We start from the raw sequence: 24,341 nt of genomic DNA, 5'->3' as shown, positions 1-24,341 counted from the left end.
CCAAAAGAACTGAAGCCTTGGGCAAGTCACACTCTCTCAGCCTCAGAGGATGGCCATGGGAAACCCACTCTGAAGGAACCTGCCAAGAAAACCCCTTCAGAGACTCCCATAAGGTCACCATAAGACCTGGAAACAACTGGAAGGCAGACCCCAAGAACAACATTGGGAAATAGGGGCAAGCCTTGCCTTGGGAAAGTGTAATGACTGGGCTCCAGTCAATGGAGGTCTTCTTCAGGCAGAAAAGGGAGGTATATGCAAATGCAGAATGACATCACTGCTACAGAAGGCTCTCTTGACCAATCAGAGTGCAAGATGAAGGTTCTTCTGGAAGCTTCCGTGAGAAGGAGATATAAGGCCTGAGAGACCAAGAGACAGTTGGGGGAATTGTGTCGGTTGGAGATCGAGAGAGAGAGAGTTAAAGAGCGGATCTTGGAAGTTAGTCTCAGAATTGGACAATTGGGTTTATTTTCTTTTAATAGCTTTTATGAATTGAATATTATATACTTACAAATATTGTACCTGAAAGACTCTTAATATCTTGTATAACTGATATTTTAGTTATATTTTGTTATTTATAATGAATATCTCCTTTTCACTGAAGAGAGGGGTATAAAATATTATTATTATTATTATTATTATTATTATTATTATTATTATTATTACAGGGCCGCAGTTTGGCTGCTTGGACCACCGGAGATCATCACAGTGAGTCAGTTGGAAAACTCCATCTCACTCCAGAAAATAAAGGCACTTGAGGAGTTTGCACTCTACGTCTTTCTGTAATAATAGCTACAAAACTGATAATAGCATTTGGGACATTTAGTCTTTTAAAAACAAATATGGCGGATTTAAATGCTGCTTTAAAACCTCTTTCCATCTTCCAGCTTTGTGCTGGTTTTGGGGGGAAATGAGAAACTGTTGGGAGGGAGGGACTGCCAAGAGAATTAGGAGATGCATTGCAGGCTATGGACAATTTGAAGCCAAGTAAGGTCCAAAGCAAACGGCAGCAATAGTCCAATCTGAGAGCGCTTTAACTGCCCTGGCCCAGTGCTAGGGAATCCTGGGTAAGGGAGTTTACTGTGGCACCAGAACACTCTGACAGAGAAGGCTCAATGTCTCACAAAACTGCATTTCCCAGAATTCCCTAGCACTGAGCCGGCGCAGTTAAAGAGGTCTCAGATTGGATTATTGCTGCAATATGTTTTGCACTTAGATGACCTTAGGCAAGTCACACTCTCTCAGCCTCAGAGGGAGATACTTCAAAAACCACTTCTGGACAAATGTTGCCAAGAAAAGCCTGAGATGGGCTTCCCTTAGGGTTGCCATAAGTCAGAAACAACGGAGGTACACAACAACAACAAGCGCAGTGACACCACGAACAGGGCTTAATCACACCTCACAAGGCAGCTAGGGAGGAAGGAAGGAAGGAAGGAAGGAAGGAAGGAAGGAAGAAGTCCTCAGTTCAGAGGGATTGGAGGGGCCTCACTGCAGGGCAGGGCCCCTCCTCTTTCTGGCCCTGTGGATGCTGGGAGATCGAGTCCCGGAAATACACTTTAAATCTCATTGGAAAGAGAAAAGGCTCCAGTTTGCCCCAAATCCTTTATGAGGCCAGAAACCCCTTTATTAGGAAGTGAACACCAAATATCTCAGGAAGGCTCTCTATCTCCCAAGACCCCCTCCCTCCAGGACCTCCTTCCACTCTTCCCCTCAGTCTTTCTCACTCCTCTGAAGTCCTCAAATGTCAACTGCCAAGCGCTGAGGCAGAGGCTGCCATTTTGTGTTCTGGCAGCCATTTTGTATTTCAGCTGCCATTTTGTGTTCTGGCGGCCATTTTGTATTTCAGCTGCCGTTTTGTGTTCTGGCGGCCATTTTGTGCTGATTGTGACTGTGGGGAATAATGTTCCGGAACCTTCTCTGAGGCCTCAGTTGAACAGAGGCTTCTCTTTCTCTCCTGAGGCTCCAGAGTCAGAAGGAGGCCAGGCTCCTTGGGCCAAAAGGAAGGAAGTGTGTCTCTTTGTGTGTCTTTTGTGTCTCTTTTCTGAGAGGCTTTTCTTATTACACAGCTCTGCTCCTTCTGGGGAACATGGGTTTTAAAGGGGGTCAAAATGGGGAGGAGAGTTTTAATACAAGCCTTATTCTTCTTCTTCACAAACATTGGGCTTTGGATCCTAAGAGGAGGCTAGTCCCCCAAAAAAGGCCAAAAGTGGCTCCTTTGGGAGGTTTTAAAAGCCTCCCCAGTTTCCTTATTAATAGATTTTCAGGCAAGAAGGAAGGAGACAGACCAGAATAACTCATATTACCAAGAATGAAACAAACAAACACAGAAACAAACAAGAACAACAAAAATAAGAATTAGAGACTAAAACAAAACTACTTATTTCTTTTAAAGGAAAACCATTATTAGCAGAGAAAATACAAAAATGGGCTGCTTCTATCCTTTTACAACCAACTCATGCTGTATCTGCCCTACAGAAATAATCCGCTTTGAAACCGCTTTAACTCTCCATGTAGTTGTTGTGGCATGAGAGCACTCTGGCAGAGAAGGCTAAGTGTTCAAAGGTAAAATCCCAGGATTCCACAACACTGAGCGGTTAAAGCGGTGTCAAAGTGCCTTATTTCTATGGTGTGGATGCAGCATTCTTGGGAAAGGAGCTGATGCTGGGGAAAAGAGGAGGAATGCAGAAGGAATGCAGGTTATTTATTTATTTATGATGCACTCATTTCACATCTAGCTACAGGGACATGACCAGGGCCCTGTCCAATTCCCCATCCCCTAATTCCCCACCACTCTCAGAAGGCATGGAGTATCTGTTGTTTAGGGGAGCTGCAGTGTATCTATGCTAGGTCCTAGGGGCTTTGTTTGGTGCAGAGGGAGGAAGGGGATATCCACCTCTGCATTGGCCCAAAGGAGCCATATGTCACCTGCGTATATCACCGGCAGGATGCTGTTCTCTGTGTCTTTCAGTGCTGCAAGGTTTCTTGCCAAGCCAATCCTAACCCGGTCCCTTTTCTCAGGAACTTCATCTCGGACTCCTTGTACACGGTTCTGGGGCCTCTCTTGCTGGAAGTGACCCAAGTGCAGGATCACCAGGACCCCTGCCCACCTGATGGCCGACACAGAGGCCAAGCGGAGGGAGTTGGCCTCCAACAGAAAGAGGATGCTGAAGTACAACAGCTCTTTGGTGAGTCACTATCCTATTAGCTTCATCTGTGTCACTTCTGGGCCAATTTATGAAAGGACGCAAATAATATACTGTCCGAGTTTGGCAGAGACAGTCCTGGTTAATCCTCTGTCACCCCACTTTTTCAGGGGCTTTTAAAAATGTCCCGGCTGCTCTCTCCTCCTCCCACTTTCCCCTTTCTCAACTCACTTCAGTTCCTGAGTGCAACTGAGTTTGCAGCCCATCAACTGAAAAGTGGGGAGAGGAGAGGAAAGAAGGAGGAAATGGTACTTCCCAGGAGACTGAAGCAAAAGCAAAGTGCTGTGCCCTTCCTAGCATGTGTGATCTTCCTCATAAACAACTTTGCCCATCTTCTCGGCCTTCTGGGTTGCTTATCCACATGTGTCTTGCTTTCCAATCTGTGAAATGTTTGGGGCTATGGGAGAACATCTCTGGATCTAAATATGGGGTGGGCCCAGTGGCCCTCAAGCCCAGAGTGCTCCCCAGAACTGTGATTAAAAATGACGTTTGCCTCTCAAATGTGGCAAGAAATGTCTAAATGCACCATAATTCTTTGGTGATTAAATGTACTGTATGTGTTGGGATAGTCAGTATCCTAATCCATCATCAATATCCCAGCCATGGCCTAAATTATATTGTGTATTATATTGTATATTATATTGAAAAGATTCGAGACAAACTGGATCTCAAAGGCAGTAACTATTTCCTGGCTGACAGAATTTAATGTTTATTTCCTGGACTGAATTCTAAAGTGATCAAATAAAATTGGATGCACCATGTCCTTTCCTCCCCTTTTGCTTAGTCACTCTCTGGATGAGGGCTATTTTCTGTTGCAGGTGACCTTTGCGGATGTGGCTATATATTTCACTGAGGACGAATGGAAACTATTGACGAAGAAGCAGAGACTGATGTACAGTTATATAATGATGGAGAATTATGAGAATGTGGCCTCTGTGGGTAAGGAACCGGAATCCACTAGCATTATACTATCATAGAGTTGGAACAGACCACAAGTGCCGTCCAGTTCAACCCACTTCTGCCATGCAGGAATACACGTTCTAAGCACCATCCAGCTTCTGTTTAAAGACCTCCAAAGAAGAGGACTCCACCAAACTCTAAGGAAGTATATTCCACTGTCGTAGAGCTCTTACTGTCCCAAAGTTTCTCCTAATGTTTAGGTGGAACCTCTTTCTCTGTGTCTTGCATCCATTGTGGTGTCTCTTTTTCTCTGTAGCAGCAGAAAGCAAGCTTGCTGCATCCTCAATGCGACCCTTTCCAATATTTAAACATGTATATATTCAGTGTTAATTTTCTTTTCTCCAGGGTAAACATACCCAGCTCTCTAAGGTGCTCCTCATAGGAATTGATGGTTTTCAGACCCTTCGCCATTTTAGTTGCCCTCCTCTGGGCATGTTCCAACTTGTCAACATCCTTTTTGAATTCTGGAGCTTAGAACTGGACACAGGATTATTCCAAGTGGGGCCTGACCAAAGCTGAAAAGAGTGGCACTATTACTTCCCTTGATCTAGAAACTATACTTGTATTGATGCAGCCTAGAATCACATTGGCCTTTTTAGCTGCCGCGTCACACTGTTGGCCCATGTTCAACTAGATCTCTTTCAAGCGTAGTTTAATTGTGATAGCAACATTCTGTAGAATATTTGAATTTGTAGTTTAGTGAGGCACTATTGCTCTCTACTTTATAAGGATTCCAAATACCGCATTGTAAACTGCCAATTGTCAGAAGCATGTTCTGTGGTTCATCCAGAATGGTATTGTGGTCTAGGGGGGAATTGTTAGTAGTTTAAATGTTAGTAGTTTTAAGTCGTTGGTAAGTATAATGGGGCCTAGAACAGCTTGGGGGAAGGGAAGCAGTTGTGGAGGCTATTAACTGCCTGGTCTGTGAACTCTGGGTGGCAGACATGCCCCTGGGGGGAGAGGCGCATGTGAACGGTGGAAGAAGAAGGCAAGAGGTACCTTGGCAGCCGGGCTGTTTAGGGGCTGAAGGGGAGGAAAAGGGAGGAGTGTGAAGGTAGTTAATGATGGAGGGAAAAGGTTTAGACACTTCAGAGACAGCTTAGACGTGTTAATGGACGCTTCTGCCTGAGTTTCTCAATAAACCTTTTGGTGGAAGCAAAGGACTTTTTAATTCTGAAACTAAGTTCCGCCCCCAGATATCTCACCAATCCTAGGCTTTTGTAGGAAGACAGCATGGAGATTACCAGTAATGCATTTCTCATTGAAATGGTAGCACATCTCTGAGTATGTTTCCTTTTTTGGCCCTCTTCCAGCCTTTTGAGGTTCTGCTTCACTTCCCCAAAGGGATGCAATGGGATCATGAGGCACAAAACCTTATTCCTATTTTAAGGCAATACAATGTGCAGTTGCCCCTGAGATCCCCAGGGGGCCAATGTGACGCCCCCAATCCCCAACAGTAGCTCATCCCTGTCTTAGAGATGTCTTAATACTGCTCCCTGGTGCTTGATCCTCACCAAAACAGAACTCCAGGTCCCAGCCCCCTTGCTTTGCCTTTCCCAATGAGTAATTTGTATATGGATTATCCTGCCTTTCTCAACAAATGAACTTCAAAGTGTCCCTTTTATGCATCACATAAATGGGTGTGTGTCTGTGATAGAGCGAAGGAGTGAATGTGAAAAACAGAAAGACAGGAAAGAGATGATGAAGGTGAAATACTGAAGCAGTGCAGATGGGCAAGAGGGAAGGATGGAAAGCGGAGGGGAAAAGGGAAGGGGATCAGGCTTAAGAGGGGGATGAAATGCACAGATATAGGACAGGGGACACCTGGCTGAATGAAACTACATGCGAAAGGGATCTAGGAGTCCAAGTAAACCACAAGTTGAACATGAGTCAACAGTGTGATGCAGCAGCTAACAAGGCCAATGTGATTTTAGGTTGCATCAATAGAAGTATAGTGTCAGGATCAAGGGAAGTAATAGTGCCATGGTATTCTGCTTTGGTCAGGCCTCACCTGGAATATTGTGTCCAGTTCTGGGCACCACAATTCAAAAAGGATGTGGAGAAACTGGAGCATGTCCAAAGGAGGGCGACTAAAATGATGCAGGATTTGGAAACTATGAGGAATGACTTGGGTAACTAGGGATGTTTAGCCTGGAGAAGAGAAGGTTAAGGGGTGATATGATAGCCCTGTTTAAACATTTGAAGGAATGTCAAGCTTGTTTTCTGCTGCTCCAGAGACTAGAACACTGAACAACGGATGCAAACTGCAGTAAAAGAGATTCCACTTCAACATTAGAAGGAACTTCCTGACAGTAAGGTCTGTTCGACAATGGGACAAACTCTGAGATTTTGGTGGAGTCTCCTTTCTTAGAGATCTTTAAACAGAGGCTGGATGGCCATCTGTCAGGGATGCTTTGATTCCTGCATGGCAGAATGGGGTTAGACTGGACGGCCCTTGTAGTCTCTTCCATCGCTATGATTCTAGGCCTCTGGGAGCCAGGAGGGGGAGGCAGGAGCAAAGCCAGGATTTCCTAGCTCTGTGCGGAGAGAAAGGGACCTCTGGGAAGGGCCAGGAGAGGGGCCTTGGGGATTGGGAGGCAGCCACCAACCTCACAGATTATACTGATAATAATAATGTTTTATTTGTATTTACCCGCCTCTCTCAATGGAGGGAGGCGGTATTACAACCGTAAAATAGCCACAAAACAACAATAGCATCCAATTTACACAAAGTAAAACAACAAAACGCTTAAAACTCAATTTGGGACAAATAAAAACATCATTTAAAATGCACAGTTGTGATCAGAAGTGGGATTTTTCCTTAAGTTCTTTACAAGAGGTCAGCTGGGTAAGCCTGCCGGAAGGGATCCGTCTTAAGTCCTTTCTTGAAAGCATCCAAGGTGGTGTTAAGATGGATCTCCTCCGGCAAGTTGTTCCATAACTTGGGGGCCATGGCTGTGTATGCTCTGTGAGAAGTTGTTCTTAGCCTGACCTTTGGGTAATCTAATAGATTCTTCCCAGATGTTCTGAGAGTGCGGGGCGGATGGTGTAGGGATAGGCATTCCCTCAAGTAGCTCAGGCCCAAGCCATGTAGGGCTTTAAAGGTAATAAGCAACGCTTGGTATTGCGCCCGGAAGCTAATTGGCAGCCAATGTAGGGATACTGGTGTTATATGGTCTGACCTAGATGTTCAGGTGACTAATCTGGCTGCCGCATGTTCAACTCACTAAAGCTTCCAAACTTGGTACAAAGGTAGCCCCATGTAGAGCACTAAACTTAAGAACTGAACTCGAAATCAGGCCCTTGTTTTCATACATATTAAGGGTTCCATTTAGCAATTATGAGCAATGTCTATGAAGAGAGGAAAGGGTGACAAAAAAAACTCCTTTTTCTCTAATGCTTCTTTTCCAACCTGAGCTTGCTTAGCTCCGTGGTTGATTCCAGAGGCCCTTTGTCACTCGAAATGCTGGAGTCTGGGGAGAAGACCCAGAAGTGCTATGCTTTTAGGGGAATTTCATACTTAGCTCAAAGGGGAGATTGAGGCAACAGTGACCTCGGGATTCATCCCAACTATACCAGGCCCAGAAGCACACAGAACTCCAGAGGTGTTTCAAATAGGTTTTTGTGTTTTATTTAGGGGAAAAGCAAAATACATGCACACACACACACACATATACACATATAAGTGTTCACACACCACATGGGAGAACTAGGTAACAAAGGTGGGAGTGGTGAATGGTGTAAGGCTTTGCTAATGGTAATACATTACCTAGATGGATCTTGATTCCAATTGCTGAGGGTTCAGAAAGGGAAGAGAAGTCAATAACTGCTATAGCAATGGGGCTGGTGAGTGTAGTGAGGTGTTTAGCAATGTAAACCAACGGAGTGTAAGTCTGCAACTGGACTGATGCTGAAGAACAGCCAGTTGGGGCTGATATTTATACTGAAATTGTTGCTTGGGGGCAGAAACCGAGCATTCAAAAAGGTTTAAATTGCTTTAGGATGTTTCCTGGGTGGGGAAAGAATTGTCTGAAACTGAATTAAATTAAATGGGTGCTTGGCAGAAATACTTCAGCCAAAAAGGATTATCACACCGGCTCTCAGGTCTTTCTTGGCTCTGAATTCTGGTTCCAATCAAAGCCAATGTATAGCACAGTCTGAAGGCGACACTCCCAGAGTTCAATAATAACATAGCAGAGTACAGTAGCAAATCTCCAGATATAGGCATTGGCAATGCATTAACCACTTTCCACACTTAAAAATAACTCACAGACCCAGTTGATTTCCTCCAAGTCCTTGGAGGTTCTTTAGCTTGAGTTGCAATAGAAAACAAATATGTACCAGCTCTCCTCTCTGACTTTCATCAACTTCACAATCTCTTGTACACAACTCCAACCCACATCAATCCACATGTGAGCTGTATACTGTATTTGTTGTGAGTCATCTCCTGGTGCCACACAGCATGAAGCATCCTCTGCAGTTAGCTTGCATCATGCCATGTGCTCTGACTCAAGACTCTATGGCAGTCTCACAGGAAATCATGCCACTTTTCAATCAAAGTATTTTTACATATATATATTGGAATATTTTTCAAATGCCTGACTATCTGCTTCTACTGATTTCCTCATGACAGTTCCCCTTCAATTTCTTCTTTGGTAGCTCTGAGTAAGGATACAGTCATTATATGGACTTGGGGCATCCAGAACAGGGTCATGCTCAGGTCACTCACACCAACATTATTAATTTAATCTCAAATAGGGAGGGATGAATGTGGGGCTAAATCTTGGGGCAACACTTTCCTCTCTTAACACTGAGATTCAGTCTTGTCTGTCATTGTCCTCCTTTACAGAAGAATTTGTCAGTCACGAGAAAGTCCACACAAGAAAGAAGTCACATAAATGCCAGCATTGTGGGAAATGTTTTCCTCTGAAGTCAAACCTACTGAGACATCTGAGAATCCACGCAGGAGAAAAGCCATACAAATGCGAGCATTGTGGGAAATGTTTTTCTCGGAAGTCACACCTATTGGTACATCAGAGAGTCCACACAGGAGAGAAGCCATACAAATGCCAGGATTGTGGGAAATGTTTTTCTTCCAAGTCATACCTATTGGCGCATCAGAGAGTCCACACAGGAGAGAACCCAAACAAATGCCGGCATTGTGGGAAATGTTTTCCTCTGAAGTCAAACCTACTGAGACATCTGAGAATCCACGCAGGAGAAAAGCCATACAAATGCGAGCATTGTGGGAAATGTTTTTCTCGGAAGTCACACCTATTGGTACATCAGAGAGTCCACACAGGAGAGAAGCCATACAAATGCCAGGATTGTGGGAAATGTTTTTCTTCCAAGTCACACCTATTGGCGCATCAGAGAGTCCACACAGGAGAGAACCCAAACAAATGCCGGCATTGTGGGAAATGTTTTTCTTCCAAGTCATACCTATTGGCGCATCAGAGAGTCCACACAGGAGAGAAGCCATACAAATGCCAGCATTGTGGGAAATGTTTTTCTTCCAAGTCATACCTATTGGCACATCAGAGAGTCCACACAGGAGAGAAGCCATACAAATGCCAGCATTGTGGGAAATGTTTTCCTCTGAAGTCAAACCTAGTGAGACACCAGAGAATCCACGCAGGAGAAAAGCCATACAAATGCCAGCATTGTGGGAAATGTTTTTCTCGGAAGTCATACCTATTGGAACATCGGAGAGTCCACACAGGAGAGAAGCCATACAAATGCCAGGATTGTGGGAAATGTTTTTCTTCCAAGTCATACCTATTGGTGCATCAGAGAGTCCACACAGGAGAGAACCCAAACAAATGCCAGCATTGTGGGAAATGTTTTTCTTCCAAGTCATACCTATTGGCGCATCAGAGAGTCCACACAGGAGAGAAGCCATACAAATGCCAGGATTGTGGGAAATGTTTTTCTTCCAAGTCATACCTATTGGTGCATCAGAGAGTCCACACAGGAGAGAACCCAAACAAATGCCAGCATTGTGGGAAATGTTTTTCTTCCAAGTCATACCTATTGGCGCATCAGAGAGTCCACACAGGAGAGAACCCAAACAAATGCCAGGATTGTGGGAAATGTTTTTCTTCCAAGTCATACCTATTGGCACATCAGAGAGTCCACACAAGAGAGAAGCCATACAAATGCCAGCGTTGTTGGGAATGTTTTTCTTCAAAGTCATACCTATTGGCACATCAGAGAGTCCACACAGGAGAGAAGCCATATGAATGCCATCATTGTGGGAAATGTTTTTCTTCCAAGTCATACCTATTGGCACATCAGAGAGTCCACACAGGAGAGAACCCAAACAAATGCCAGGATTGTGGGAAATGTTTTTCTTCCAAGTCAAACCTAGTGACACATCAGAGAGTCCACACAGGAGAGAAGCCACACAAATTCCAGAAATGAACTAACATTATATTCATCAAGAAGCAAAACAAAGACTATATTTTAAATCTTGTGGTGATAAGAAAAAGCCCTTGTGATTTCCTGTGTTAGGTTTGTGTGTCCATATGCCTGTTTATGTTTTTCAATTATATTTTGTTATTTTGAGGTTTTAATTGCCTTTATTATAGATTATTGCTTTCGTTTATAAATTTGAGTGGGGATCATGGTGGTGGAATAGGTTAGTTAAACAGGGGTGGGATTGGCTGCAGCTGGTTAGAATAGTTATGGGAATGATAGCATTTGGAATTTGTTCGATGTTGGCTGAAGAAAGTTGGGGACAGGTATTAACAGAAAGGGCTAGTTTGTGGGAATGGCAAAGGGGGCCTTGTTATCTGTGGGACATAGACTGTGGGAATTGGAGGTGGGGGCCAGGTTTGGATGAGTGTGATGTTTTAGGTTTTGGGGTTTTAATGTTTGGTTTGGGGATGGCAGCTCTGAGTTAAACACTGAATTTCTGATTATGTGTTTGAAATAAAGTTTTTGTTGTTTCAACACACTGGACTCATTGGTGTACAGAAATTCTGCATTTGCACAAAATGTACCCTTTCTTCTCTCCTCAGCCCTCAGCTCCATTCCCAGACATAAAAACAGAGGCAAACACACATATATACTCAGAGAGACAGAGCTATATGTACAAAGCAGAGCCTTCCCAGCCTTTCCCTCCTGAGTCCAGCTCCGCAGCTTGGGCTCCATTCCGGAAGGAAGGAAAAAAGGCCGTAATCCTTCCCTTCTTCCAAAGGCCGACAATGGAATAAACAGCAGCAGCAGCAAAGGCCTTACGATCCCTGCGCATGCTGACAAGGGGTCTTTGGGGCATCTGAAAGGAATGAAAGTGCCAAGGGAAGAAGGGACTGCTGAAGTCGGGGGGGGGGGGGGAATTTGGGACCTGTTTCAGGCACCTTCCTCCTGGAACCCATTACTAGAGCCTTCCACAGCTAACTATGATGATTTAAATGACTATTTCACAGATAATGTCTCTCAGATAAGAGCCAATTTGGATGTCAGCATTATTGCAGTGGTTGTAAGTAAGGTGTCCATGAGTAAGATCATACTGTATCAGTTTGAATCTGACTACTGAGGACGTGGACAAGCTCCTTGGAAGTGTGAAGAGGAGAACTTGCCCTCCCAACCCTTGCCCTTTTTATATTACCTGAAAGATATCATAGATACATCTCTTAGTTAGGGCTATTTTCCATCATGCTTAAAAGAAGCAGTGTTACAGCCATTTATGGAAAAGCCCTCCCTAGATCCCTTGGACATGAACAATTACAGACCGGTCTCCCGTCTTCCATTTCTAACCAACATAATTTTGAGGGCAGTTGCTCTTCATCTCCAAGCGGTCTTGGATGAAACAGATTATCTGGACCCATTTCAAACTGGCCTCAGGATGGGATACGGAGTCGAAACTGTCATGGTTGCCTTAGTAAATGATCTTTGCTTCAAGGGGGGATGTAACTTACCAAACTTTAAGCTGTATTATTATGCAGCTTGTCTCAAATGACTAGAAGAATGATTCAAATTAGAAAACAAGACTTTATTGAATATAGAAAAAGCTAACCTGAATCTTGGTATACATGCATATATGTGGTATACAAAATCAAAAGATAATAATACTTTTAACCATCATGTTATAAGAAGATCATTGCTTAAAGTATGGTATAAAATGAGACATCAGTTTTGGGTGTAATTGCAAGAAGCCTATTACAATAGAACAAAGGACAAAGATACTTCATGGCTAAGATATGGAGATTTAATAAATAAAACACCAGAAGGAAAATACAATACGAAATCTATGGAAGAACTTAATGAAAAAGGAAACATGAAGGATTGGTTTTTATACAACCAATTAAACAATCGTTTTAAGGCAGACAATAAAGCTCCTGGGTTAACGATGGATAACAATGAAATAGATAAAATGATGATGGACAGAAAAGGTAAACACATATCAAATATTATAAGCTATTAAAAGAAAGAGATCTAGAAGATGAAATTATTAAAGACAGCATGGTAAGATGGGCACGTGATATAAATAAAACTATAACTATAGAGGAATGGGGAAAATCATGGAAAGGAACAAATAAATTCACTCTGTGCCAAAACTATAAAGAAAATTATATCAAAATGTTATACTGGTGGTATCTAACCCCCCCAAAAAAACCCACCAGATATACAAAGCTGGCAATACTAAGTGCTGGAAATGCGGGGAACCCGAGGGAAGCTTCTTTCATATTGGTGGACATGCATTAAAGCTAAAGGATTCTGGCAAAGGATTCATGGAACCATCCAAAACATTCTGGATATAAATATTCGCTTTGAACCAAATTTATTTTTACTAAACATGACACACAACATAAAGTCAGTAAAATACAATAGAATTGTTTTATGTATGGTCTCATGTGCAAGGATCTTATTTGCTCAAGTTTGGAAATCTACAATTAATCCTTCTATCAAAGATTGGTTGATTAAGATACATGAAGCTAGAAATATGGATGTAGTATCTGCCTTACTAAGAGGGAAATCAAAAGGATATTTAGAAATGGAATGGAGTTGTCTTAAAACATTTGAAGAAAAGGGTGATAACATTCTGTTAAATTAATAGTTAATATTTGGTCGATATTTGGTAATTTAAATACTATCATGGGAATATCTCAGTGTAATAAACATTTTTGAAAGTAAAAAAAGGAAGACCCACATCATTGTTGTGGGGAGCGCCACACACCGAGTTATTATAGCCACATTCTGTGCTGCTCCTGGCCTTGCTGCAGGTGAGTGATTGACAGTTCGAGGGTGGAGACACGCTCCAAGGCTGCAATGGTCAAAGGAAGTGTTTTGACTTTGCTTGTTGTTTCTTGCTCCCTTCACCCTTAAATGTAGGGGCCATTCAGAGTACATTTTACCCTGCTTCCCAAACCGGTTTAAAAGTTGGAAGTTCACACTCGCGCCGATTTTAACACAACTCGATCAGGGGCTTGCGCAAGAGATCCAGGGCAAATCCCCCTTAGCGCGGCTTTTCTGAAACTATTGACCCTTTCTTTTTGGAAACAACCGCTCTTCCCTGCTGCCCGCAAATATGAACTCAGCCTCAGTCATGATTGGATCAAGTTCAGGGGGTAGATTGCCCCGATTGAGGTAAAGGGTAGTAGGAACTTGTTTCTGGGGAGATTCAATATGGGGCAGCCGGATCTGCCCAGTTCTATCCAGGGCAAAAGAGGGAGTGGGAATGGGGCCTTTGTGAAGGTGGGGGGAGTGACCTTCTTGGTGCTGGCCCTCCAGGTGAGCGAAGCACTGGGCAAGGAGTCCCTCTCCTCATCGCCTGCAGCCTCTGGTTCCGCTGGAGGCAGGGCCTCTTCTCCAGCATCACCTGGAACAAGGAACCAGAACAATGGAGAACAACAGATGGATGTGTGCATGTGTGTTTGTGCATATACATCCGTACATCTGTGTATATATATGTATATGTATATGTAGGCATCTCTATCTAAGTGCACTCAGACTTATACCTTTATGAGCCATCCCTGGCCCTGATTAGCTGGAATTACAGTCCCTCCCACCATCCATGGCCCTGATTGTCTAGAATCCTAGTTTCTCCCACCATCTCTGGACCTGATTGGCTGGAGTCTCAGTCCCAGCCTCCTTGTGTTCTGGCGGCCATTTTGTGTTCTGGCGGCCATTTTGTGCTGCTTGTGACTGTGGGGAATAATGTTCCAGAACCTTCTCTGAGCCTCAGTTGAACAGAGGCTTCTCTTTCTCTCCTGAGGCTCCAGAGTCAGAAGGAGGCCAGGCTCCTTGGGCCAAAAGGAAGGAAGTGTGTCTCTTTGTGTGTCTTTTGTGTCTCTTTTCTGAGAGGGTTTTCTTATTACACAGCTCTGCTCCTTCTGGGGATCATAGGTTTTAAAAGGGATCAGAAATGGGAGGATAGTTTTAATACAAGCCTTATTCTTCTTCTTCACAAACATTGGGCTTTGGCTTCTAAGAGGAGGCTTGTTCCCCCAAAAAGGCCAAAAGTGGCTCCTTTGGGAGGTTTTAAAAGTCTCCCCAGTTTCCTTATTAATAGATTTTTCACTCAAGAAGGAAGACCAGACCATCTCATATTATCAAGAATGAAACAAAGAAGCAAACATACAAACAAACAAACAACAAGGATAAGGGACTGTTTGGGGACTTTTTGTGTTCTCACAGCCATCGGGTGCCATCAGGAAAACCTTTCTTTAGGATCAGAAATCCTGTTTGGGTCCCTTCCGACTTTGAGGCCCTTTCACCCTCCATTTTGGGTTCCCAGAAGGCCTCAAACTGCCAACTGCCAAGCGCTGAGGCAGAGGCGGCCATTTTGTGTTCTGGTGGCCATTTTGTGCTGCTTGGGACTGTGGAGAACAATGTTCTGGGGACTCAGGGCCAGTGGGGAGGCTGGGCTTTGGGGACTGGAAGAGAGACTTTGGACAGAGACCCTCCCTTTGGGCCCTAGCTGGTGGGGTCCCACCGGTCCTTGCCTCCCCCTTTGGGAAAGGAGACCCCCTCAGCCCCCTGGACTCACTCCTGCCACTCATTCCTAGAATGGCTGGGACTCAGAGGAGTTTCCTAGGCATTGTCACCTTCTGCCCTCCATGGCCATTGGCACTGACCTTTCCCCATTGCCTTCCCTCCCTCAGCCCTTGGACCTCCTCCTCCTTCGCACTCAGAGCAGCCCTTCCCGACGGCTGAGGAGACGGCCTCTGACCCAGGGAAGCTCCGGCCATAAAGGACTGCAGAAGAGCCCTTTCTGGGGCTGCAGGAATCAGGGTCTTTGTACTGAAGGTAGGCCTTTATTCCTGGAGCTGAAAGAGGACCTTTGTTTAAATGTTTCAGTCCAGGATTGTGTGGAAGGGCTGCAGCTGAGAGACTGAGCCCATGCTTTGCAGGCATAAAGCCCCAAATTCGCTCTCTAACAGCATTGTCTTCCCAGAAGGTGGAAGGGAGATTTCCAGACCTCAGACACACAGTGCGCAAGTTAGTCCTTTTTATGGGAACTGTGTGTGTATGTGTTGTTTACTAGAACTTTGTGAGATATTAGTTTCACTGGGTTTATAAAATGAATTTATATACGTCTTCACTTACCCCAAATGAGCATAATCCAGGGTGCAATATTCAAGTCATAAACCTATACATTTATAGATATTTGTTATATCAAGTGCAACATATTCAGCAGTGTGCATCTTTTTTAAAAATATTCAAGGAAAAATGAAGAAATAGTGATTTTAACAATAGATCCATTCAGAAACAATGCACACAAATGTATATGCCTCAATTTCTATGTGGCTTCAGCAAGAAGAGGGAGGAAGTTCATACTTCATGCTCCTGCTATGACTGACATAGGAAACATAGCAGTTAAACTTAGAAAAATAGTCTCATCTGCAAAAATAAAGTAATTATTTTGACCAGTGTTTAAATGGGGAGGGGGCCATGATGATGGGAGGGCATGGATTAGATCTGTAAGGTAATTCATGTCTTATCCAGCCCAAGAGCTAGAGCTTCTTCACCTGGGACATAAAGCAGGTCCTCCCCCTCCTCCTCTGTGTGAAAGAGAAGTCAAATTCTCATCAGTCATGATGACATAACATGAAAAATTTGCATTCCTGCATTTAAAAATCTGAGGAGTCCTGAATCCTGTTGGTTAACCCTAGAGAGCAGACCCACTGAAACCATAAGGGACTGGTGGGTCAACATGTAGATAAACCCAATTGATTCAGTGATTCTACTCTGATCAGGACTAGGCATAGGATACAGGCTAAGATTCAGACCTGCATGTGGCTGGAACAGGATATTCCCAAGACAAGATGGATAGACAACAGTGTGGAAAATGGGCACTCTCCACATGGGCAAAGACACTATCAGAATTGTGACTTCTCTGCATGCAGAAGTTTGCCATGGGAATTGGGTGCTCCCTTTCCATCACCTCAATCCTCTGGTGCCCCCTGATCCTGGGAGAAGGGCTGGATCCCATGGAAGGAGAGCAACCTGAGAAGAGAGAGCTCCTTTCCTGCCCTTCTTGACTGGGGGCCTCCCTGGGGAAGTACCATTTGTAGACCCTTTCCACCCAGAGCAGCACTGGAGCATAGAGAGTTCTGCTGGTTTGGCCATTGGGAGAATGAGGAACCACCAGGCCAGACAGCCTGACCCAGCAAACCCCTCTATGCTCCAGTGTTGCTCCGAGTGGAATCAGACTACAACTGGCCATTCAGTGACCCAGGTCCTACCATACAGTTGTGGAAGCCATCCCGCATGGCCATTCCATGCCTGGTGAGAGTGTTGGTGTGAGGTATTAGAGAAGCATCCAGCTGTGTTTCTGTAGTCAGAAGCAAACTGAAGAAATCTTCCTCTGAGGGCATTGTGGACCTCTGCAGGTTTCAGCAGATAATGCACTCATTTCACATCCAGCTATGAGGACATAGTCAGGACCCTTTCCAATTCCCCATCCCCTGATCCCCAGCTACTCTCACAAGGCATGGAGTAACAGTTGTGTAGGGGAGCTGCAGTGAGTCTGTGCTAGGTCCAGGGGGGTTTGTTTGGTGCAGAGGGAGGAAGGGGATGCTCACCTCTACATCGGCCCAAAGGAGGCATATGTTACCTGCATATGTCATCAGCAGGATGCTGTTCTCTGTGTCTTTGACTGCTGCAGGGTTTCTTGCTAAATCAAGCCTTACCCTGGTCTCTTTTCTCAGGAACTTCATCGTGATCCCCTTGTACACAGCGTTGGGACATTGTTTGCTGGAAGTGACCAAAGTGCAGGGCCACCAGGATCCCCCTGCCCACCTGATGGCCAACACAAAGGCCAAGAAGACGTTGCTGGGCTCCAACAGAAAGAGGCTGCCGAGGGTTAACAGCTCTTTGGTAAGTTGCCATCCTGACTGTTATTTTCATCTGTGTCTGGGCTGGATCATGAAAGCAAGCGAAGAAGATACTGTCCCAGTTTGGCAGAGAGAGTCCTGGTTAATCCTCTGTCTCCTCATTTTTTCAGGGGCTTAGGAAATGTCCTATTTCACTCTCCTCCTCCCATTTCCTCCTTTCTCCTCAGGTCCGTTCAGTTGCTGCAAAATGTGTTCCAAGTTCAAAAGATGTGTGCATCCCATCATTTCAGGAGAGGGGAGAGGGGAGGAGAGAAGGGGGCAGGGCCTTGCCCTTGCCAGGAGTCTGAGCCAAAAGCAAAATGCTGTACCCTTTCTCGCTTGTGTTATCTTTATCATTAACAACTTTGGCCATCTTGACCCACTTCTGGTGTTGCTTGTCCACATGTGTGTTGCTTTCGCCATCTGTGAAATGCTGGATGATATGGAAGAATATCTCTGGACTTAAATTGAGGGTGGGCCCAGTGGCCCTCAAGCCCAGAGTACTCCCCAGAACTGTTTATTAAAAATGAAATTTGCCTCTGAAATTAGGTGAAATATGGCTATATGAAAACTAATATACATGTTGGAATAGCCAGTATGTTAATCAATCAATAATATTCCAGAAATGGCCGAAATTATATTGTTTATCATATTGTATATTATATTGAAAGGATTCGAGACAAACTGGATCTCAAAGGCTGTAGCTTTTTGCTTTCTTGCAGAATTTAAAGTTTATTTCCTGGACTGAATTCTGAAGTGTTGAAATAATATTTGCAATGCACCATGTGCTTTCCTCCCCTTTTGTTTAGTCACTCTCTGGATCAGGGCTATTTTCTATTGCAGGTGACCTTTGCGGATGTGGCTGTATATTTCACTGAGGAGGAATGGAAACTGTTAACAAAGAAACAGAGACTGATGTAAAGTTATGTGATGATGGAGAATTATGGAAATGTCGCCTCTGTGGGTAAAGAACCTGAATCCATTTCACTTCCTTTGAAGACTGAGGGCCCTTTCATAATTCACTGTCAGAGTGTTATGATTTCACGTTAGAATTATAAAATCAAAGAGTTGAAATAGACCACAAGGACCATCTGGTTCAATATTCTGCCATGCAGGAATAGACATTCAAAGCAACCCCAAGGGATGGCCATCCAGCCTCTGTTTAAAGACCTCCAAAGAAAGAGACTCCACTAAACTCTGAGGGAGTATATTTCACTTTTGAAGAGCTCTTACTATCAGGAAGTTCCTCCTAAGGTTTAAGTGGAATCTCTTGTCCCTGTGGCTTGCATCCATTGTTCCATGTCCATTAATTTGAAATTAATAATAATAATAATAATAACAACAACAACCATAATGCGATGCCACCATGCTCTGATGGAGTATATTCCACTGTTGAATAGCTCTTATTGTCAGGAACTTCCTCCTAATATTTTGGTGGAACCTTTTTTCCTGTGGCTTGTGTGATCGAGTTTGGATTTATATAAATTTTGGGTACCAAGCGATCAAAAATCATGACCCCTGACTGACCTCATCACAGCCGCCATTATCCCAAAAGCGAGCTGACCACGTAGCCAGACAAGCCTAGCAGGCCATGGCTAAAGCAGAAAGGTAGATTTAAACCTTTAAAACCAGTTCTGGGAGTTGCCATTGTCGCAGGCAACCCGAATGAGGACAAAGGAAGTTTGCCTCACCTATTGATGGTATTAAGTACCCAGCCATCTACATAGTAGTCTTCTCCCAAAGAAGTGGCAGACCCTTTTGTGTATCCATTGTTTAACTTTAGTCTTAGTCAATAGATAGCCATGAAGACCTTTGTTCTGCAGGTAGCTATAGCCTGAGGATACGTTTCGCAGTATAAATAAGACCCAGATTCCAGCCCTCCTTTGGGCTTTCTGAGCTACAGTTCCAAACCTCAACTCTGTTGAGCAATCGCTCCGGAGCTCTCTTGGGCACTGTGCCCTGCTGAAATCACTTGGGCAAGCCAAAGCCCACTGTCTCTTTCGGGCCTCTTGTTAGCTTAGCCGGCTGGAACTTAGCTCCTAGCCATCGCGGTTGCCGCTTGCTTTCTGTTCCCCGCTGCCGTGTTCACTTACCAACATCCCTCACATCTGTCGCTTGGAGAAGACTCCTAAGGTAAATATTTCAACGGTGCCTATATCCTTTCTCCTTTACCCCCAACTCTTCCCCTCCCTTGCTTTAGCATTGAATGTGCGTATGTGTGTGTGATCCCTTTTTGGTTGTGTGGCTTTAATAAATGTTTATGTTTTAATTGCAACTCATTGACATTGCAGTCTCTGTTTCTTGGGGTTGGTCTATATGACCTCTGGTATACACATAGGGACCCAATCCGCTGCGTGTGTTGTTAGGACACGCCTCTTGTAAATTTGAGCTAATTAAATTCCCCTGATTCGATCCTTCCTAACACTTGCGTCCATTGTTCTGTGTCCTTTGTTCTAGAGCAGCAGAAAGCAAGCTTGCTCCATACTCAGTATCTCTTCAAATACTTGAACAGGGCTGTCATATCCACTCTTAACCTTCTCTTCTCTAAGCTAAACATACCCAGCTCCCTAAGTCATTCCTCAGAGAGCATGGTGTCCAGACCATGCACCATTTTGGTTTCCTTCCTCTGGACATGCTCCAGTTTCTCAACATCTGTTTGAATTGTGATCCCCAGAACTGGACACAGAATCATTGCAAGTGAGCCCTGACCAAAACAGAATAGAGTGGAACTATTACTTCCCTTGATCTTTTGGAGGGCTGCCGACCTATTGATACAGCCTAGGATCACATTGGCCTTTTTAGCTGCTGCATAACACTGTTGACACATGTTCAACTTGTGCTCTACTACCATTCCTAGTTCCCTTTCACATGTAATTTAATTGTCATAACAACTTCCTGTGGAATCTTGGAATTTCTAGTTTTAGTGAGGCACTATTGTTCTCCACTTTGTAAGGATTCTCAGTATCCAATCCTAAACTGCCAATTCTGGAATTTTGTGGGAAGGAGCCATGGAGATGAATGCTTTTTGCCCCTAAATGGTCCTCAGCCCATTCCTGAGCAAGTTTCTTGGCTTTTGTGGCCCCTCTTCCAGCCCTTTGAGGCTCTGGAGAGGCTTCGTGGGAAAACGGCCTTCCTTGGCCCTGCAATGGATCAGAGAGGGCCCAACAGTGGCAAAATGGCCTCCACAAAGGGATGCTGTGGGATATTGAGGGGCAAAACATTATACCATATTTTTTAGGCAACACAATTTGGGGTTTCCCCTGAGATCCCCTGGGGTCCAATGTGACCACCCCACTTCCGAACAGTAGTCCATCTCTGTCTTAGAGATGCCTTAAGGTTGTTTTAAGGCTCATCCCTCACACTTGACCCTCACTAATATCAGAAACCAGGTCCCAGACTCCTTGTTCTGCCTTTCCTAATGCATTAGTTGTATAATGATTGTCTTGCCTTTCTCAAGAAATGAGCCTCAAAGTGTCCCTTTTGTGCATCACACTCTGTGGGTGTGTGTCTGTGATAGAGAGATGGAGGCAATGTGAAAAACAGAAAGGCAGGGAAGAGTTGCTGAAGGTCAAATGGTAAAGCAGTGCAGATGGGCAAGAGGCAGGGTTGGAGAGCGGAGGGAGAAAAGGAAGGGGATCAGGCCTCTGGGATCCAGGAGGGGAAGGCAGGAGCAAAGCCAGGATCGCCTAGCTTGAAAAACACACAAAGCATCATAAGAAGTAATTTGTATTGTAGCAATAAGGGTAAACATCAATCCATAAAATGAAATCCTAAACCTGGCAGGTAAAAATTGTCCCAAATAACTTTGAGAAATATAGACTTAAAATAGTAGCTTTGGCACGGTTGCTTAGAAAGTTGTATCCTAATCGAGTATCTCCCAAGCTGAGTTATATAACATTTCAAGCAGAATACAAGCTGCACATGGCGTGTTTATAGTGTTTATAGTGGCAACCCACTCATTAACTTCAAACTTCTAAAATGATTCATATAAAACAGAACAGTCAAATGGATATAGTGCAGAAAACACCGTATACAATCCTATTAATTCCAAAATGGAAGTTGTATAAAAATGTAATAGCCTGACTCTGGGTCATAATTATTTCAAGATATTACATGGGTGTTTCTACATCTGTTCCAAAAAAAATCTGCTACAAATAATCGCAGATGCACAATATCTGGCAACTTTAACAGTTACCTGCTCCTAATAATACATTTATTTGCAAGCTCTCCTCTCCGACTTCCATCAACTTCACCATCCCTTGTACACACAACTCTAATCCACACCAATCCACATGTGAGCTGTATACTGTATTGGTTGTGAGTCATCTCCTGGTGCCACACAGCATGAAGGGACCTCTGCAGTTAGCTTCTATCATGCCTTGGTCTCTGACTCAGGACTTTATGGCAGTCTCACAGGATATGATGCCACTTGCCAATCAAACTATTTCTCCACATGTTTAATAGAATAGTTTTTGCAACATTCCTTTTTCTGACTATCTGCTTCCAGTGATTCCCTTAAGTCCCCCTCCAATCTCTTCTTTGTTAACTCCTATAAATAAGGATACAATTGTTCCATGGATTTAGGGGCATAAGTAGTACAGTCATCCTTGGGTTACTAACAGAAACTCTCTTAATTTAATCTCTAATAAGGAGGGGTTAATGAGGGCTAAATCATGGGTAACACCCTCCTCTCTTAACGCTGATTTTCAGTCTTATCTGTCACTGTGCTTCTTTACAGAAAAATATTTGAGTCATGAGAGAATCCACACAGGAAAGAAGTCACATAAATGCCAGCATTGTGGGAGACATTTTGCTTACAAGTCAATCCTTGTCATGCATCGAAGGGTCCATACAGGAGAGAAGCCATACAAATGCCAGCATTGTGGGAAATGTTTTTCTATGAAGTCAGTCCTAGTGAGACATCAGAGAGTCCACACAGGAGAGAAGCCATACAAATGCCAGCATTGTGGGAAATGTTTTTCTATGAAGTCAGTCCTAGTGACACATCAGAGAGTCCACACAGGAGAGAAGCCATACAAATGCCAGCATTGTGGGAAATGTTTTTCTATGAAGTCAGTCCTAGTGACACATCAGAGAGTCCACACAGGAGAGAAGCCATACAAATGCCAGCATTGTGGCAAATGTTTTTCTCAGAAGTCAGACCTAGTGACACATCAGAGAGTCCACACTGGAGAGAAGCCATACAAATGCCAGCATTGTGGGAAATGTTTTTATATGAAGTCAGTCCTAGTGACACATCAGAGAGTCCACACAGGAGAGAAGCCATACAAATGCCAGCATTGTGGGAAATGTCTTTCTCAGAAGTCAGACCTAGTGACACATCAGAGAGTCCATACAGGAGAGAAGCCATACAAATGCCAGCATTGTGGCAAATGTTTTTCTCAGAAGTCAGACCTAGTGACACATCAGAGAGTCCACACTGGAGAGAAGCCATACAAATGCCAGCATTGTGGCAAATGTTTTTCTCAGAAGTCAGACCTAGTGACACATCAGAGAGTCCACACTGGAGAGAAGCCATACAAATGCCAGCATTGTGGGAAATGTTTTTCTCAGAAGTCAGACCTAGTGACACATCAGAGAGTCCACACTGGAGAGAAGCCATACAAATGCCAGCATTGTGGCAAATGTTTTTCTCAGAAGTCAGACCTAGTGACACATCAGAGAGTCCACACAGGAGAGAAGCCATACAAATGCCAGCATTGTGGGAAATGTCTTTCTCAGCAGTCACACCTAGTGACACACAAGAGAATCCACACAGGAGAGAAGCCATACAAATGCCAGCATTGTGGCAAATGTTTTTCTCAGAAGTCAGACCTAGTGACACACCAGAGAGTCCACACAGGAGAGAAGCCATACGAATGCCAGCATTGTGGGAAATGTTTTAATTCAAAGTCACACCAAGTGAGACATCAAAGAATCCACACTGGACAGAAGCCATAAAAATGCCAGCAGTGAACTAACATTATTTTTGTCAATAAGGAATACAAAAAATATATTTGCAGTCCTGCTGTGCTAAGAAAAGGCCCTTGTGATTTTGTTTTTCTGTCCATATGTCTGTTTATGTTTTAAAATTGTATTTTGTTAGATTTAGGTTTTAATTGCTAATAGAATAGATAATTGTTTTGGGTTGTAACTTTGGCTGGGGATTGTGGTTCGTGGTATAAGTTAGCTAAATGGGGGGCTGGGATTTGTTGCAGTTGGTTAGAATAGTTTTGGGAATGATAGCGTTTGGAATTTGTGGGATGTTGGCTGAAGAAAGTGGAGGCTGATATTAACAGGAAGGTGGCTAGTTTCTGGGAATGGCAAAGGGCGGCTTGTTACCTGTGGGGCCTAGACTGTGGGAATTGAAGGTGGGGGCTAGGTTTTAAGAGGGTGGAGTTTTAGGTTTGGGGGTTTTAATGTATTGTTTGGATTGGAGTGGGCAGTTCTGACGTAAACGCTGAATTTCTGACTATGTGTTCTCAATAAAATTCTTCGTTGTTTCAACAGACTGGACTCATTGGTGTACAGAAGATCTGCATTTGCCCAAAATTTACCCTTTCTTCTCTCCTCAGCCATCATCTCCATTCCCAGCTATAAGAACAGCAGAGGCAAACACACATACATTTATATATATGTATATATGTGTGTTTGTGTTTGTGTGTGTGTGTATTATATCTACATACATACAGTATACATAGACTTTATTTCCAATGCAGAGCCTTCCTTTCTTGCCTTTCCTGGGCTCCATTGTGGCCTCTTCGAAGTGTCCTCAAAATAAGGAAGGAAGGGGAGGTCGCTGAACCCCCGGCACACTCCTTCCCTTCCCTCAAAGGCCGCCAATGGAATAAACAGCAGG

The 24,341-nt window shown here is 43.9% G+C and overlaps 1 protein-coding gene and 1 pseudogene across 1 annotated transcript in view; both read left to right on the top strand.

The window, feature by feature from the left end:
* The first annotated feature begins 2,916 nt into the window (after positions 1-2,916).
* LOC149285006 (uncharacterized) overlaps positions 2,917-24,341 on the top strand; it is a 386,586-nt gene continuing 365,161 nt past the window's right edge. The window contains exons 1-2 of the mRNA XM_089495924.1: positions 2,917-3,182; positions 4,019-4,139. Of these exons, the coding sequence (XP_089352050.1) occupies positions 3,108-3,182; positions 4,019-4,139 (196 nt within the window). The 5' untranslated portion in view covers positions 2,917-3,107. The remainder of the gene's footprint in view (positions 3,183-4,018; positions 4,140-24,341) is intronic.
* Positions 7,998-23,522, top strand: LOC149285014 (uncharacterized; annotated as a pseudogene).

Source organism: Sceloporus occidentalis, unplaced genomic scaffold, assembly GCF_023333645.1.
Source record: "Sceloporus occidentalis isolate IW3139 unplaced genomic scaffold, rSceOcc1.0.p SCAF_86, whole genome shotgun sequence".
NCBI lineage: Eukaryota > Metazoa > Chordata > Lepidosauria > Squamata > Phrynosomatidae > Sceloporus > Sceloporus occidentalis.
This window is presented reverse-complemented; position numbering and strand designations above follow the sequence as displayed.